Source organism: Nerophis ophidion, linkage group LG26 (genome assembly GCF_033978795.1).
Source record: "Nerophis ophidion isolate RoL-2023_Sa linkage group LG26, RoL_Noph_v1.0, whole genome shotgun sequence".
Lineage (NCBI taxonomy): Eukaryota > Metazoa > Chordata > Actinopteri > Syngnathiformes > Syngnathidae > Nerophis > Nerophis ophidion.
In genome coordinates this window covers 30,464,607-30,477,728 of record NC_084636.1, presented here as the reverse complement: position 1 = coordinate 30,477,728, position 13,122 = coordinate 30,464,607, and the positions used below count along the sequence as shown (strand labels likewise).

General features: G+C 43.9%; 1 protein-coding gene across 2 annotated transcripts in view; it reads left to right on the top strand.

Annotated features, from left to right (window-relative positions):
* The window catches only part of LOC133543930 (zinc finger protein 771-like), a 36,343-nt gene extending 24,000 nt beyond the window's left edge, over positions 1-12,343 (top strand). For both annotated transcript variants that reach the window (XM_061888854.1, XM_061888853.1), the window contains one exon: positions 10,991-12,343. In XM_061888854.1, coding sequence (XP_061744838.1) covers positions 10,991-12,027 — 1,037 coding nt within the window. In that variant the 3' untranslated portion in view covers positions 12,028-12,343. The remainder of the gene's footprint in view (positions 1-10,990) is intronic.
* Positions 12,344-13,122: the final 779 nt, after the last annotated feature.

Here is a 13,122-nt window from a genome sequence, read left to right as displayed (position 1 = left end):
ATCCATCTCCATACACTTTACAAGAAAAACATTGGCGGCAAATTCCGTAGCTTGCTTGATTGACTTTCACGGCACCCGAGGGTCTTGTGAGATGACGCTGGCTGCTGCCAGTTCATTATTATGAAAAAATGACAGAGAGGAAGGCGAGAAACACTTTTTATTTCAACAGACTTTCGCGCCGTCCCTTCCGTCAAAACTCTAAAGGCCGACTGCACATTTCCTATCTTCACAATAAAAGCCCTGCTTCATGCTGCCTGCGCTAACAAAATAAGAGTCTCGGAAAGCTGGCGTGCACAAGTGATGTGCACGCCAGCTTTCTGAGGGATCGCTCGTGCACGCCAGATTTCCGAGACTCTGTATTTAGTTAGCGCAGGCAGCATGAAGCAGGGCTTTTATTGTGAAGATAGGAAATGTGCAGTCGGCCTTTAGAGTTTTGACGGAAGGTACGGCGCGAGAGTCTGTTGAAATAAAAAGTGTTTCTCGCCTTCCTCTCGGTCATTTTTAATAATAATGATCTTGCAGCAGCCAGCATCATCTCACAAGACCCTCCGGTACCGTGAATGTCATTTAAGTGACGTCTTGGTGAAGATTGATGATCACTCATTTTTAGGGTCTATTTTTCTTAAAAGCCTGGCTGGAGATCGACTGACACACCCCCCGCGGTCGACTGGTAGCTCGCGATCGACGTAATGGGCACCCCTGCTCTAACCACTAGGACACTGAGTAGGTGGCTATCGTAACATATATATCATAACATCTAAAAAAAACACACATAGATGGTACCTACTTAGAAAATTAGGTTATATCATTATTTTTGTAAAGCAAAACGTGTGAGATATTTGTATTATCAGGGTGTGAAAATCATAAAATATTGGCTTCAATCAATCAATTAATCAATGTTTTCTTATATAGCCCTAAATCACGAGTGTCTCAAAAGGCTGCACAAGCCACTACAACATTCTCGGCTCAGATCCCACATCAAGGCAAGGAAAAACTCAACCCAATCAGACAATGAGAAACCTTGGAGGGGACCGCAGGGGCGACCGGTGCAATGGACGTCGAGTAGATCTAGCATAATATTGTGAGAGTCCAGTCCATAGTGGATCTAACACAGACCTGGGCAAACATGCGGCCCTTTAAGCTTTTCAATGTGGCCCGTCGGACTTTCCCAAATCATTTTTTTTAGATCTTCAAGATGGAAAGTGTAACTGCCATTATAATGTGCACTCAGGTTTTTCTAATGACCGTAAGTCTTTAACTATACTAAGTCTGTCAATGGTTGGAATCTGCGCTTTTGCATAATATACTAGTTACCATGGTAATCTAATTAGTTACTATGGTAATGTAAGTCACAGCAGTTTATACGAGGCACCAAGCAGTGTGGGTGGGGAGCGTTTCCACAGACGCGAAAATAGATTTTTACAAGAAAGTTCTAAAGCTTAGTGATATCTCAAATACTGTATATCAGATTGTAGGTTTTTTTTTTGGTTTTTTTACCCTTCGTGTTCATATTTCGCGGTTTGTTGCATTTTTGTTGCGTTTCGGTTGATTGTAAAATATGTGGATGGAGAGGGGGTGTGACATTCTTATGTGGTCAATATTCAGTGTTTTATCCTTCATAGTTAATATTGTAAATCCCACATTCTTTATTTACATGTACATTCTGGGTGTCTCATTCGGTAAAAACAATTTAAATTGCATTTTGTTTGTAAGGCGATCTGTCATAACTTTTTTAGCTTTTAATCAGACATTATTGCGTGGTTTTGTATTAGTGTTCCTAAAAATAGATATACCGGCCCCTAGAGACATTTTTTTTCTCTAAATTTGGCCCCCGAGTCAAGATAATTGCCCAGGCCTGATCTAACATAATAGTGAGAGTCCAGTCCATAGTTTTTTTTTTTTCAAGATTGTTACATCTTCTGCAGACAAATCACTGTTAGTTATTCATTATAAAAAAGTTTTTAAGACATAATGTCGATACTCACTGTGACTGTCTCTTGCTGTCGTCGTGCGGGTTCAATGGAACACCCAGGAAGGACATGTTTTTAGCAGGATTGACTGTGGTTTATTTTTCTATAAACAAGCTTTAGTGTAGGTCGGATCGCTTTTCAGCTGCTCCTTTCCACTGATCGCTCACGGTCCACTCTTTCAGCCGCCGTCGTCGTCGTCCTCTTCTATGGCTCGCTCTCTGTCGCTCTTTGATCATTCTTGCTCTTCATCTGCTCCCGCAGGCTCTCCAACTCCTTTTTCCCTGATTTCTCCTCCTTCTCCACTTTTATACAGCATGAGGAGATGGGTTAATCTTTTCCCGGTGTGTGAGCCACGCAACTGATTTAAATTGCGGCGGCGTCACTCCCGGCACGCGCCGCCTCTCCGCTCCGCCGCATTCTCCGCCTCGTTGCCGCCATCTTGGGCAGGGCTGCAGCGTGCCCTGCCCCGCCGTAAGTTCAAACCCCGGCCGAGTCATACCAAAGACTATAAAAATGGGACCCATTACCGTCCTGCTTGGTACTCCGCATCAAGGGTTGGAATTGGGGGTTAAATCACCAAAAAATATTCCCGGGCGTGGTCACCGCTGCTGCTCACTGCTCCCCTCACCTCCCAGGGAGTGACCAAGGGTATGGGTCAAATGCGGAAAATAATTTCGCCAGACCTAGTGTGTGTGGGACAATCATTGGTACTTTAACTTAAAGGCCTACTGAAACCCACTACTACCGACCACGCAGTCTGATAGTTTATATATCAATGATGAAATATTAACATTGCAACACATGCCAATACGGCCTTTTTAGTTTACTAAATTGCAATTTTAAATTTTGCGGCGAACTATCCAGCTGAAACATCGCGGCATGATGACGCGTGCACGTGACGTCACGCATTGTAGAGGACATGTTGTTCCATCATCGTTCCCAGCTATAAGTCGTCTGTTTTCATCGCATAATTCCACAGTATTCTGGACATCTGTGTTGCTGAATCTTTTGCAATTTGTTCAATGAATAATGGAGGCGTCAAAGAAGAAAGCTGTAGGTGGGAAGCGGTGTATTGCGGCCGCCTTTAGCAACACAAACACAGTCTGTGTTTCATTGTTTACATTTCCAAAAGATGACGGTGAAGCTTTACTATGGAACAGAGATGTCAAGCGAACACGGTTGGATTGGACCACACACACAAAGTACAGTGTATTATGCAGCGATCATTTCGAACGATCGTGCTTCGAAGAGGGTCCCTTGCGAAGACCAGAGATGGGCATCGCCACCACCCGTCGACTGGTGCTGAAGGTACGACCATATAATCTCACTAAAACACTAGTAACACAATAAGCAGATAAGGGATTTTCCATAATTATCCTAGTAAATTTGTCTAATAACATCTGAATCGATCCCACTGTATAGTCTTTTTTTTTCTTTCTAGTCCTTCACTCTCACTTTCCTCATCCACGAATCCTTCAACCTCGCTCAAATTAATGGGGAAATCGTCACTTTCTCTGTCCAAATCGCTCTTGCTGCTGGTGGCTATGATTCTAAACAATGTGAGGATGTGAGGAGCTCCACAACCCGTGATGTCATGCGCACATCGTCTGCTACTTCCGGTACAGGCAAGGCTTTTTTATTAGCGACCAAAAGTTGCAAACTTTATCGTGGATGTTCTCTACTAAATCCTTTCAGCAAAAATATTGCAATATCGTGAAATGATCAAGTATGACACATAGAATGGACCTGCTATCCCCGTTTTAAATAAGAAAATCTCATTTCAGTAGGCCTTTAATATTGGTTGTCTGTGAGTGATTTGTTGTTAGTTAGGAATGTGTCCAATCTGTTGTTAGACAGTTTTTCAATAATTTTAGAAACTTGTAGAGGTAAAGAAACAGGTCTGTAGTTTTTGAACTGGTGTTTGTCTCCAGTTTGTTAACCTGGTACGACTTTTGCCATTTTCATTTTGTCTGGGAATTTGCCTGTTTGAAATGATAGGTTGCTGATATATGTTAAAGCTTCTGAAATCTCTTCAATAATGTATTCAATGTAGTGTATGATTTAGTAGACGGATAGATACCACATTGTCCTTTCAACCATTCCTAAAGACTTCATTCTTTACCATGAATTGATTTACGTGGACCCCGACTTAAACAAGTCGTAAAACTTATTCGGGTGCTACCAAGATGGTGCTGCTGTAGTGGCTGCTGTAGGCAGGAGCTCTGTGCTCTTGTGTCATCCTTTTGTGTTTCCCTCTTGTTTTCATGTGGTATTATATTTTTTTGCCTTTTGGTCCGGGACCCTTTGGGACTGTGTGACAAGGGGTGTCACTTTCGTGACCTCTGTGGTGCTTTTTTTGTGGACTTCTGGATCTGCCTCCCGGAAGCCTTTTGGCCATGGAGACCAGCTGCTGGGTCTCTGCCACACCGGAGTCGCTTTGGAGGGACTGGATGAGATGCGGATGAGGGGACAGGGCTGCGGAGCTGGCACTGAGCGCTGGGACGGAGAGGCTTCGCGGTGTCTTGGCTGGGTGAGCAGGTGTCGGACACCTCAGTCTCCTTGGACATATCATCGCTCATCCATGCGGACTGGACGCTGTCCGGGTTGCTTTGTTGGGTCTGCTCCTGTCTCTGGCCATGCTCCCTCCACCCCAGCGGACGATGGCGTGGAACACCGCAGAGGCCACCACAGTGGATATGTTTCTTTTACTTTTTATTCATAGCTGTATGTAGAAGTGTCTGCTTGTATCTGCTGCTTTAATGTATTTAATGTCCTATGTGTTCTTTGATGTTTGATGTTTCCCTCTTACATGTGTACTATGGCTACGAGTTGTTGTTTTTTTCCCTTGGCCTCAGTCTGCACCCCCTCTCCAGGGCCCAGGCTAAGACCGATTTTTTAATTTTATTTTAATCTTCTATTTTTTTCTCCCCCCCCTTGTTTACCTGTATCTCATCTTTTTTTGTAAGGGGCGCTGGAAGCCGGAAGACCCGTCAGCGATCCTGTTCTGTCTCCCTTTAATGTTTGTCTGATCTTGAATGGGATTGTGACAATCCCAAATAATTAAACAAGGCGACACAGTAAAGAATCTGGGTATTATCTTCGACCCAACTCTCTCCTTTGAGGCACACATTAAAAGCGTTACTAAAACGGCCTTCTTTCAATTCGGTAATATCGCTAAAATTCGCTCCATTCTGTCCACTAAAGACGCCGAGATCATTATCCATGCGTTTGTTACGTCTCGCCTCGATTACTGTAACGTATTATTTTCGGGTCTCCCCATGTCTAGCATTAAAAGATTACAGTTGGTACAAAATGCGGCTGCTAGACTTTTGACAAGAACAAGAAAGTTTGATCACATTACGCCTGTACTGGCTCACCTGCACTGGCTTCCTGTGCACTTAAGATGTGACTTTAAGGTTTTACTACTTACGTATAAAATACTACACAGTCTAGCTCCATCCTATGTTGCCGATTGTATTGTACCATATGTCCCGGCAAGAAATCTGCCTTCAAAGGACTCCGGCTTATTAGTGATTCCCAAAGCCCAAAAAAAGTCTGCGGGCTATAGAGCGTTTTCCGTTCGGGCTCCAGTACTCTGGAATGCCCTCCCGGTAACAGTTCGAGATGCCACCTCAGTAGAAGCATTTAAGTCTCACCTTAAAACTCATTTGTATACTCTAGCCTTTAAATAGACTCCCTTTTTAGACCAGTTGATCTGCCGTTTCTTTTCTTTTTCTTCTATGTCCCACTCTCCCTTGTGGAGGGGGTCCGGTCCGACCCGGTGGCCATGTACTGCTTGCCTGTGTATCGGCTGGGGACATCTCTGCGCTGCTGATCCGCCTCCGCTTGGGATGGTTTCCTGCTGGCTCCGCTGTGAACAGGACTCTCGCTGCTGTGTTGGATCCGCTTTGGACTGGACTCTCGCGACTGTGTTGGATCCATTGTGGATTGAACTCTCACAGTATCATGTTAGACCCGCTCGACATCCATTGCTTTCCTCCTCTCCAAGGTTCTCATAGTCATCATTGTCACCGATGTCCCACTGGGTGTGAGTTTTCCTTGCCCTTATGTGGGCCTACCGAGGATGTCGTGGTGGTTTGTGCAGCCCTTTGAGACACTAGTGATTTAGGGCTATATAAGTAAACATTGATTGATTGATTTTGCTGAAAATTGTAATTTTCCTGAAGGAACTCTCCTGACGGAATAAATAAAGTACTATCTAATCTAATCTAATTTAACCATTTCGTGGTCAATTGTACGGAATATGTACTGTACTGTGAAATCTACAAATAAAAGTTTCAATCAATCAATCAATCAATACAATTTAGCCTCCAACAAATAACAAGAATTAGTAATGTTTCAGTCTCAAATGCTCCTTTTGTGACATTTTTTACAACTGAATGGAACACTAACGTGGGTGCTTCCAGTCTAACAATAGAGTTTGGGCTGCTAGTGGTCGTTCCACTGCCATCGTTCTGTCATACAATACCTCAATGCTGACGAGGGAAAATTCCATTCTAACGACTATTGTGCGCATTTACAGAAATGTTGCTCTTTTGCATCTGGACGGTTGTTATTTTTCACTACAATAGAGTTGAACCATCCACGCCCATCTTGTGTCGGAGTATGAATAGTTGGGTTTTGGCACCAGCTACTAGGCTCGATCCGACCAATCTAAGTCTGAGCGTGAATTGGTAAAGCCTACTTGAATAAGAGGTGGAATGTTTTCATAGGTATCGTTATAGACTACTGAAAGTCTGGTATGGTCACAACTCTTATAGAGTGTGTCTTTTACAAAACATGACCCACTCACCCCTGGGCACATAGCTAGTGGTGCATATCGGACCACACTTTTTATTGACGACCCTTTTACAACAGCTCCTATCTTTGCCAAGATGGTCTCATTTGCAATGACTGCTATAGTGTGTTTTTTCTTATTAAACGCACACACACACACACACTGGTTATCATTTGGAATGCGGACCAAGTTTTTGATCATCACTTGTGGGGACCACCCTTTGATTGATTGATTGATTGCTTGACACGTGTATTAGTAGATTGCACAGTACAGTACATCCATCCATCCATCCATCATCTTCCGCTTATCCGAGGTCGGGTCGCGGGGGCAACAGCCTAAGCAGGGAAACCCAGACTTCCCTCTCCCCAACTACTTCGTCTAGCTCTTCCCGGGGGATCCCGAGGCGTTCCCAGGCCAGCCGGGAGACATAGTCTTCCCAACGTGTCCTGGGTCTTCCCCGTGGCCTCCTACCGGTTGGATGTGCCCTAAACACCTCCCTAGGGAGGCGTTCGGGTGGCATCCTGACCAGATGCCCGAACCACCTCATCTGGCTCCTTTCGATGTGGAGGAGCAGCGGCTTTACTTTGAGTTCCTCCCGGATGGCAGAGCTTCTCACCCTATCTCTAAGGAAGAGACCTGGAAACTCATTTCGGCCACTTGTACCCGTGATCTTATCCTTTCGGTCATGACCCAAAGCTCATGACCATAGGTGAGGATGGGAACGTAGATCGACCGGTAAATTGAGAGCTTTGCCTTCCGGCTCAGCTCCTTCTTTACCACAACGGATCGGTACAACGTCCGCATTACTGAAGACGCCGCACCGATCCGCCTGTCGATCTCACGATCCACTCTTCCCTCACTCGTGAACAAGACTCCTAGGTACTTGAACTCCTCCACTTGGGGCAGGGTCTCCTCCCCAACCCGGAGATGGCATTCCACCCTTTTCCGGGCGAGAACCATGGACTCGGACTTGGAGGTGCTGATTCTCATTCCGGTCGCTTCACACTCGGCTGCGAACCGATCCAGCGGTTCTAACACCATTTAATTCAAACTCATTGCATGCTAATCGACGCTAACATGCCATTTAAAGGCGGTGCCAAAGCAGACATGGCACAGAGATGTATGGATAACCTGCAGATGCATTTGCAACTATAAAGTCAACGAATTCACAAAGGTGAGTTTTGTTGATGTTGACTGCCAGCTAATCGATGCTAACATGCTATTTAAAGGCGGTGCCAAAGCAGATATAGCACAGAGATGTATGAATAACCTGCAGATGCATTTGCAACTATAAAGTCAACGAATTCACAAAGGTGAGTTTTGTTGATGTTGACTGCCAGCTAATCGATGCTAACATGCTACGCTAATCGATGCTAACATGCTATTTAAAGGCGGTGCTAAAGCAGACATGGCACAGAGATGTATGGATAACCTGCAGATGCATTTTGCAACTATAAAGTCAACGAATTCACAAAGGTGAGTTTTGTTGATGTTGACTGCCAGCTAATCGATGCTAACATGCTATTTAAAGGCGGTGCCAAAGCAGACATGGCACAGAGATGTATGGATAACCTGCAGATGCATTTGCAACTGTATTACGTTTCCTTCCGCCCACATTTAATGCGATAAAAACACTTACCAGTCGAAGGATTTAAGTTGCTCCAGTGTCACGAGATGCGAAAGTCCTGATCGTTTGGTCCGCACATTTTACCGGCGATGCTAACGCAGCTATTCGGCCATGCTATGGCTATGAATAGCGTCAATAGCTATTCGCTCAATAGCTTCAGTTTCTTCTTTAATACTTTCATACTCCAACCATGCGTAATCTGTTGAATCGCTTAAGCCGCTGAAATCCGAGTCTGAATCCAAGCTAATGTCGCTATATTTTGCTGTGGTATTCGCCGTTGTTTGTTTACATTGGCAGCACTGTGTGACGTCACAGGGAAATGGATAGTCGCATCGCAAATAGCAAAAATCAAGCACTTTAAAGCTTTTTTTTTAGGGATATTCGGGGACCGGTAAAATCTTGAAAAAAAATTTCAAAAAATACAACAAGCCACTGGGAACTGATTTTTATTGTTTTTAACCCTTTTGAAATTGTGATAATGTTCCCCTTTAAATTCTCTCATCGTTGCTCTATTCCCGTGTTCTACTGCCTTGAGTTTAAACTCTGCACAGAAACAGCACGCCTCATATATCCCAGCATGCACCGCGCGCTTCTTCTTCTACGGGGGGAAATAAGGTTGGCGGCTGCTTACCGTAGTTGCGAGACCTCTTGTGGCAAGTTTAATTCGGACACTGAAGAAGAAGAATTCGAGGGATTTGCGGATGAGGAATAACTTAATAAAGTGGGCTTTACATGTTTATTGTGTGTGTTGTGTTGTGTTGTGTGACATTAACGTTTGAGCAACGTTGAGTTATTGATATATTGTTATTGCTTTGCACTATTTCGAGACGTCGTTATTGGAGTCCGTGTCGCTGCTGTTGTCTAGCAGTTCAGTGACAATTCCTGCTTTCCTGAAATCATGTCCCTCAATAGGAGCCATTTTGGGGTCTTTACATAAACACACAAATGGAAATGAAAACGGCACGGCCTGGCTTCTTCTCCTACGGGGGAAAATGAAATCGGCGGCTGCTTACCGTAGTTGTGAGACCTGTTGTGGCTCAATATTGGTCCATATATTAGGCACACCGGATTATAAGGCGCACTGTCAGCTTTTGAGAACATTTTTAGGTTTTTAGGTGCGCCATATAGTACGGAAATTACGGTAATTAAAAATAGGAGAGGAATTCTCTCCCGCAGATTCGGATTTTTTCCTTTAATGATGAAGATGACGTCCAGGAAAAATATTGCGTGTGTTTAGTCACAATTAGACAAAAGTATTCGTTTAGAGAAAGCAATGCCCCACACCCTAGTTTTTAGTTGTTGACTCTCTACACTAAAAATCATAATGCTCTCTTTATCAAAGACATCCAACACACATCAAGGGAAGTGAAAAGTTTTAACCATTACAAACTGTTCCCAAACAACACACACAACTTTTTTTTTTTTTTTTGTGAAGATATAAATAGATGCTGTCTTTTTATTGTAGGGAATGAATAACATTATCGGAGGTGGGCCAAAGGGGGCTTCACGGTGGCAGAGGGGTTAGTGCGTCTGCCTCACAATACGAAGGTCCTGCAGTCCTGGGTTCAAATCCAGGCTCGGGATCTTTCTGTGTGAAGTTTGCATGTTCTCCCCGTGAATGCGTGGGTTCCCTCCGGGTACTCCGGCTTCCTCCCACTTCCACAGACATGCACCTGGGGATAGGTTGATTGGCAACACTAAATTGGCCCTAGTGTGTGAATGTGAGTGTGAATGTTGTCTGTCTATCTGTGTTGGCCCTGCGATGAGGTGGCGACTTGTCCAGGGTGTACCCCGCCTTCCGCCCGATTGTAGCTGAGATAGGCGCCAGCGCCCCCCGCGACCCCGAACGGGAATAAGCGGCAGAAAATGGATGGATGGATGGAGGTGGGCCAAAGAAAAGGCAAACTAAATAAATACATACAGTGGAGTGCGGGGACCTCTGTAGGTAGTTGTATGGTGCTAAATGACAGATAGTTAATAGCAATGGAAGCTTTTTGGGTCTATTTGTACATTCTCAGTTACACTAACATTGATATTATACTGGTGGGCCCATAGATATAAATGCCTTTAAATGTGGGGACGGCGTGGCGCAGTGGGAGAGTGGCCGTGCGCAACCCGAAGGTCACTGGTTCAAATCCCACCTAGAACCAACCTCGTCACGTCCGTTGTGTCCTGAGCAAGACACTTCACCCTTGCTCCTGATGGGTACTGGTTGGCGCCTTGCATGGCAGCTCCCTCCATCAGTGTGTGAATGTGTGTGTGAATGGGTAAATGTGGAAGTAGTGTCAAAGCGCTTTGAGTACCTTGAAGGTAGAAAAGCGCTATACAAGTACAACCCATTTATCATTTATCATTTAATGTAGCTTTGATTTACTTTTGCCGTGTAGCTTGTAGTGTAGCTTGCTACAATTCTATAAGGATAGCTTCCTCTGTAGCTTAGCTCATTTTAATCAAGAGTACCTTGTAGCTTAGCTTACTACATTTTCCAGTTAGTTTGCCCATCACTATTTATTTGTCCTTCCTCACATGTGAATAGTTTAAAATACTGCAAACTCAAAATACAATAACAGCTCATTTGGGTTTCATGTTCTGCAGACGTCCAGGAGGTGTCATCAGAGAGCCAAGAAGAGATTCCCTCCGAGCAGCAGGAGTGGAGCTCCAGCGTTGGGCAAAATGAGCTAGAGCCCCCACATATTAAAGAGGAAGGGGATGAACTGTGGGAGCAGCTTCAAAGGTTGGAGGAGGCTAATGATAGAGATGAAGCTCAGGCCTTACAGCTTGATTACAGTCCAAGTGAAGAGAACAGAGGGGCGGAGCTTCTGACTCGACACATAACAGCTGATGGAGAGCATCGTGAAGATATTAACTCAGAACCAGACAGCATCTTCGCTCCACTGTCAGACTCTTCTGAGAGCAATCAAAGTGACAACATCCAAAAACCTTTGGAAAATAATAGGAACTCTGAAGATGTTATGAGACATCATGCTGACAAAAAACACTATAATTGTTCTGAATGTGGGAAATCATTAAGACATAAGAGTCTTTTTACAGCACACATGAGAATACATACTGGAGAGAAACCTTTTGCTTGCTCAGATTGTCCCAAAAGATTCTCTACAAACGATAACCTGAAAAAACACACACATGTACATGGAGCGGGGAAACCTTTCGCTTGCTCAGTGTGTTCAAAAAGTCTGTCTTCTCAGCGCCACCTTAAAAGACACATGATGATACATACAGGGGAGAATCCCTTTCCTTGTTCGGTTTGTCCTAAAAGAGTTAAGACTAAATCCCAATTGATATTACACATGAGAACACACACCGGGGAGAGACCCTTCACTTGCTCTGTGTGTAGCAAGGGGTTTACCAGTAAGGCAAGTATGACCCATCACATGAAATCACACATGAGGGAGGAGCAATTTACTTGCCCACTTTGTCCTAAAAGATACACGAAAAACGCTGCTTTGATGGCACACATGAGAACTCACACCGGGGAGAGACCGTTTAGTTGCAACGTATGCGGTACAAGGTTCAGATATAAGTATCAGGTCAAAAGACACAAGTGTTCAGCAGACTTGGACGCTGTTGGGCAGTGTGGCTCAGGTGATAGAGCAGTCATCCAGAATTTTTGAGGGTTCCTGAGATGAATAAAGTTTTTGCTTTTCACTTGTGTCCTTGAGCAAGACACTTTACCCACCTTGCTCCCAGTGCCACACACACTGGTGTATGACAGTTTTGTGGCGGGACAAAACACAATAAGTGTTTAAGTCTGCAGAGACTTAAATATAATCAAACTATGACAGTGATTTCAGGTGGTGTTTCTCTTCTGTTTACTTCTAAAGTTGTATTTAGAAATTACTAAATGTTAGTTACTTTCTTGTTTGCTCGTTGTGAATAGACATTGTATCCGTTTCACTTTTTTTTATAAAATACATTTTTTCCCAATTACATAGATGAGTTTTCTTTTAATATTCAATGAAAACTATTTATGATAATAATTCAATCAATCAATCAATCAATGTTTACTTATATAGCCCTAAATCACTAGTGTCTCAAAGGGCTGCACAAACCACTACAACATCCTCGGTAGGCCCACATAAGGGCAAGGAAAACTCACACCCAGTGGGACGTCGGTGACAATGATGACTATGAGAACCTTGGAGAGGAGGAAAGCAATGGATGTCGAGCGGGTCTAACATGATACTGTGAAAGTTCAATCCATAATGGATCCAACACAGTCGCGAGAGTCCAGTCCAAAGCGGATCCAACACAGCAGCGAGAGTCCCGTTCACAGCGGAGCCAGCAGGAAACCATCCCAAGCGGAGGCGGATCAGCAGCGCAGAGATGTCCCCAGCCGATACACAGGCAAGCAGTACATGGCCACCGGATCGGACCGGACCCCTTCCACAAGGGAGAGTGGGACATAGAAGAAAAAGAAAAGAAACGGCAGATCAACTGGTCTAAAAAGGGAGTCTATTTAAAGGTCTATTTAAATTGTACACAACATTTGGACTTCAGGCAATTGTTGACCTTTGCAGTCTCGGTGGTTCACTTTAACACAGCTTTTTTTTTTTTAGTTAATTTTAGTAACACACATCATATATATAAAGTAAAATCATACACAACAATTACAATTTATTCATGAATAACAAAGTGGGATAACTTCTTTTTTTTTGTTTTTTAAATATCAGAACACAACTACTAAGAAATAAAAATAAACAAATACA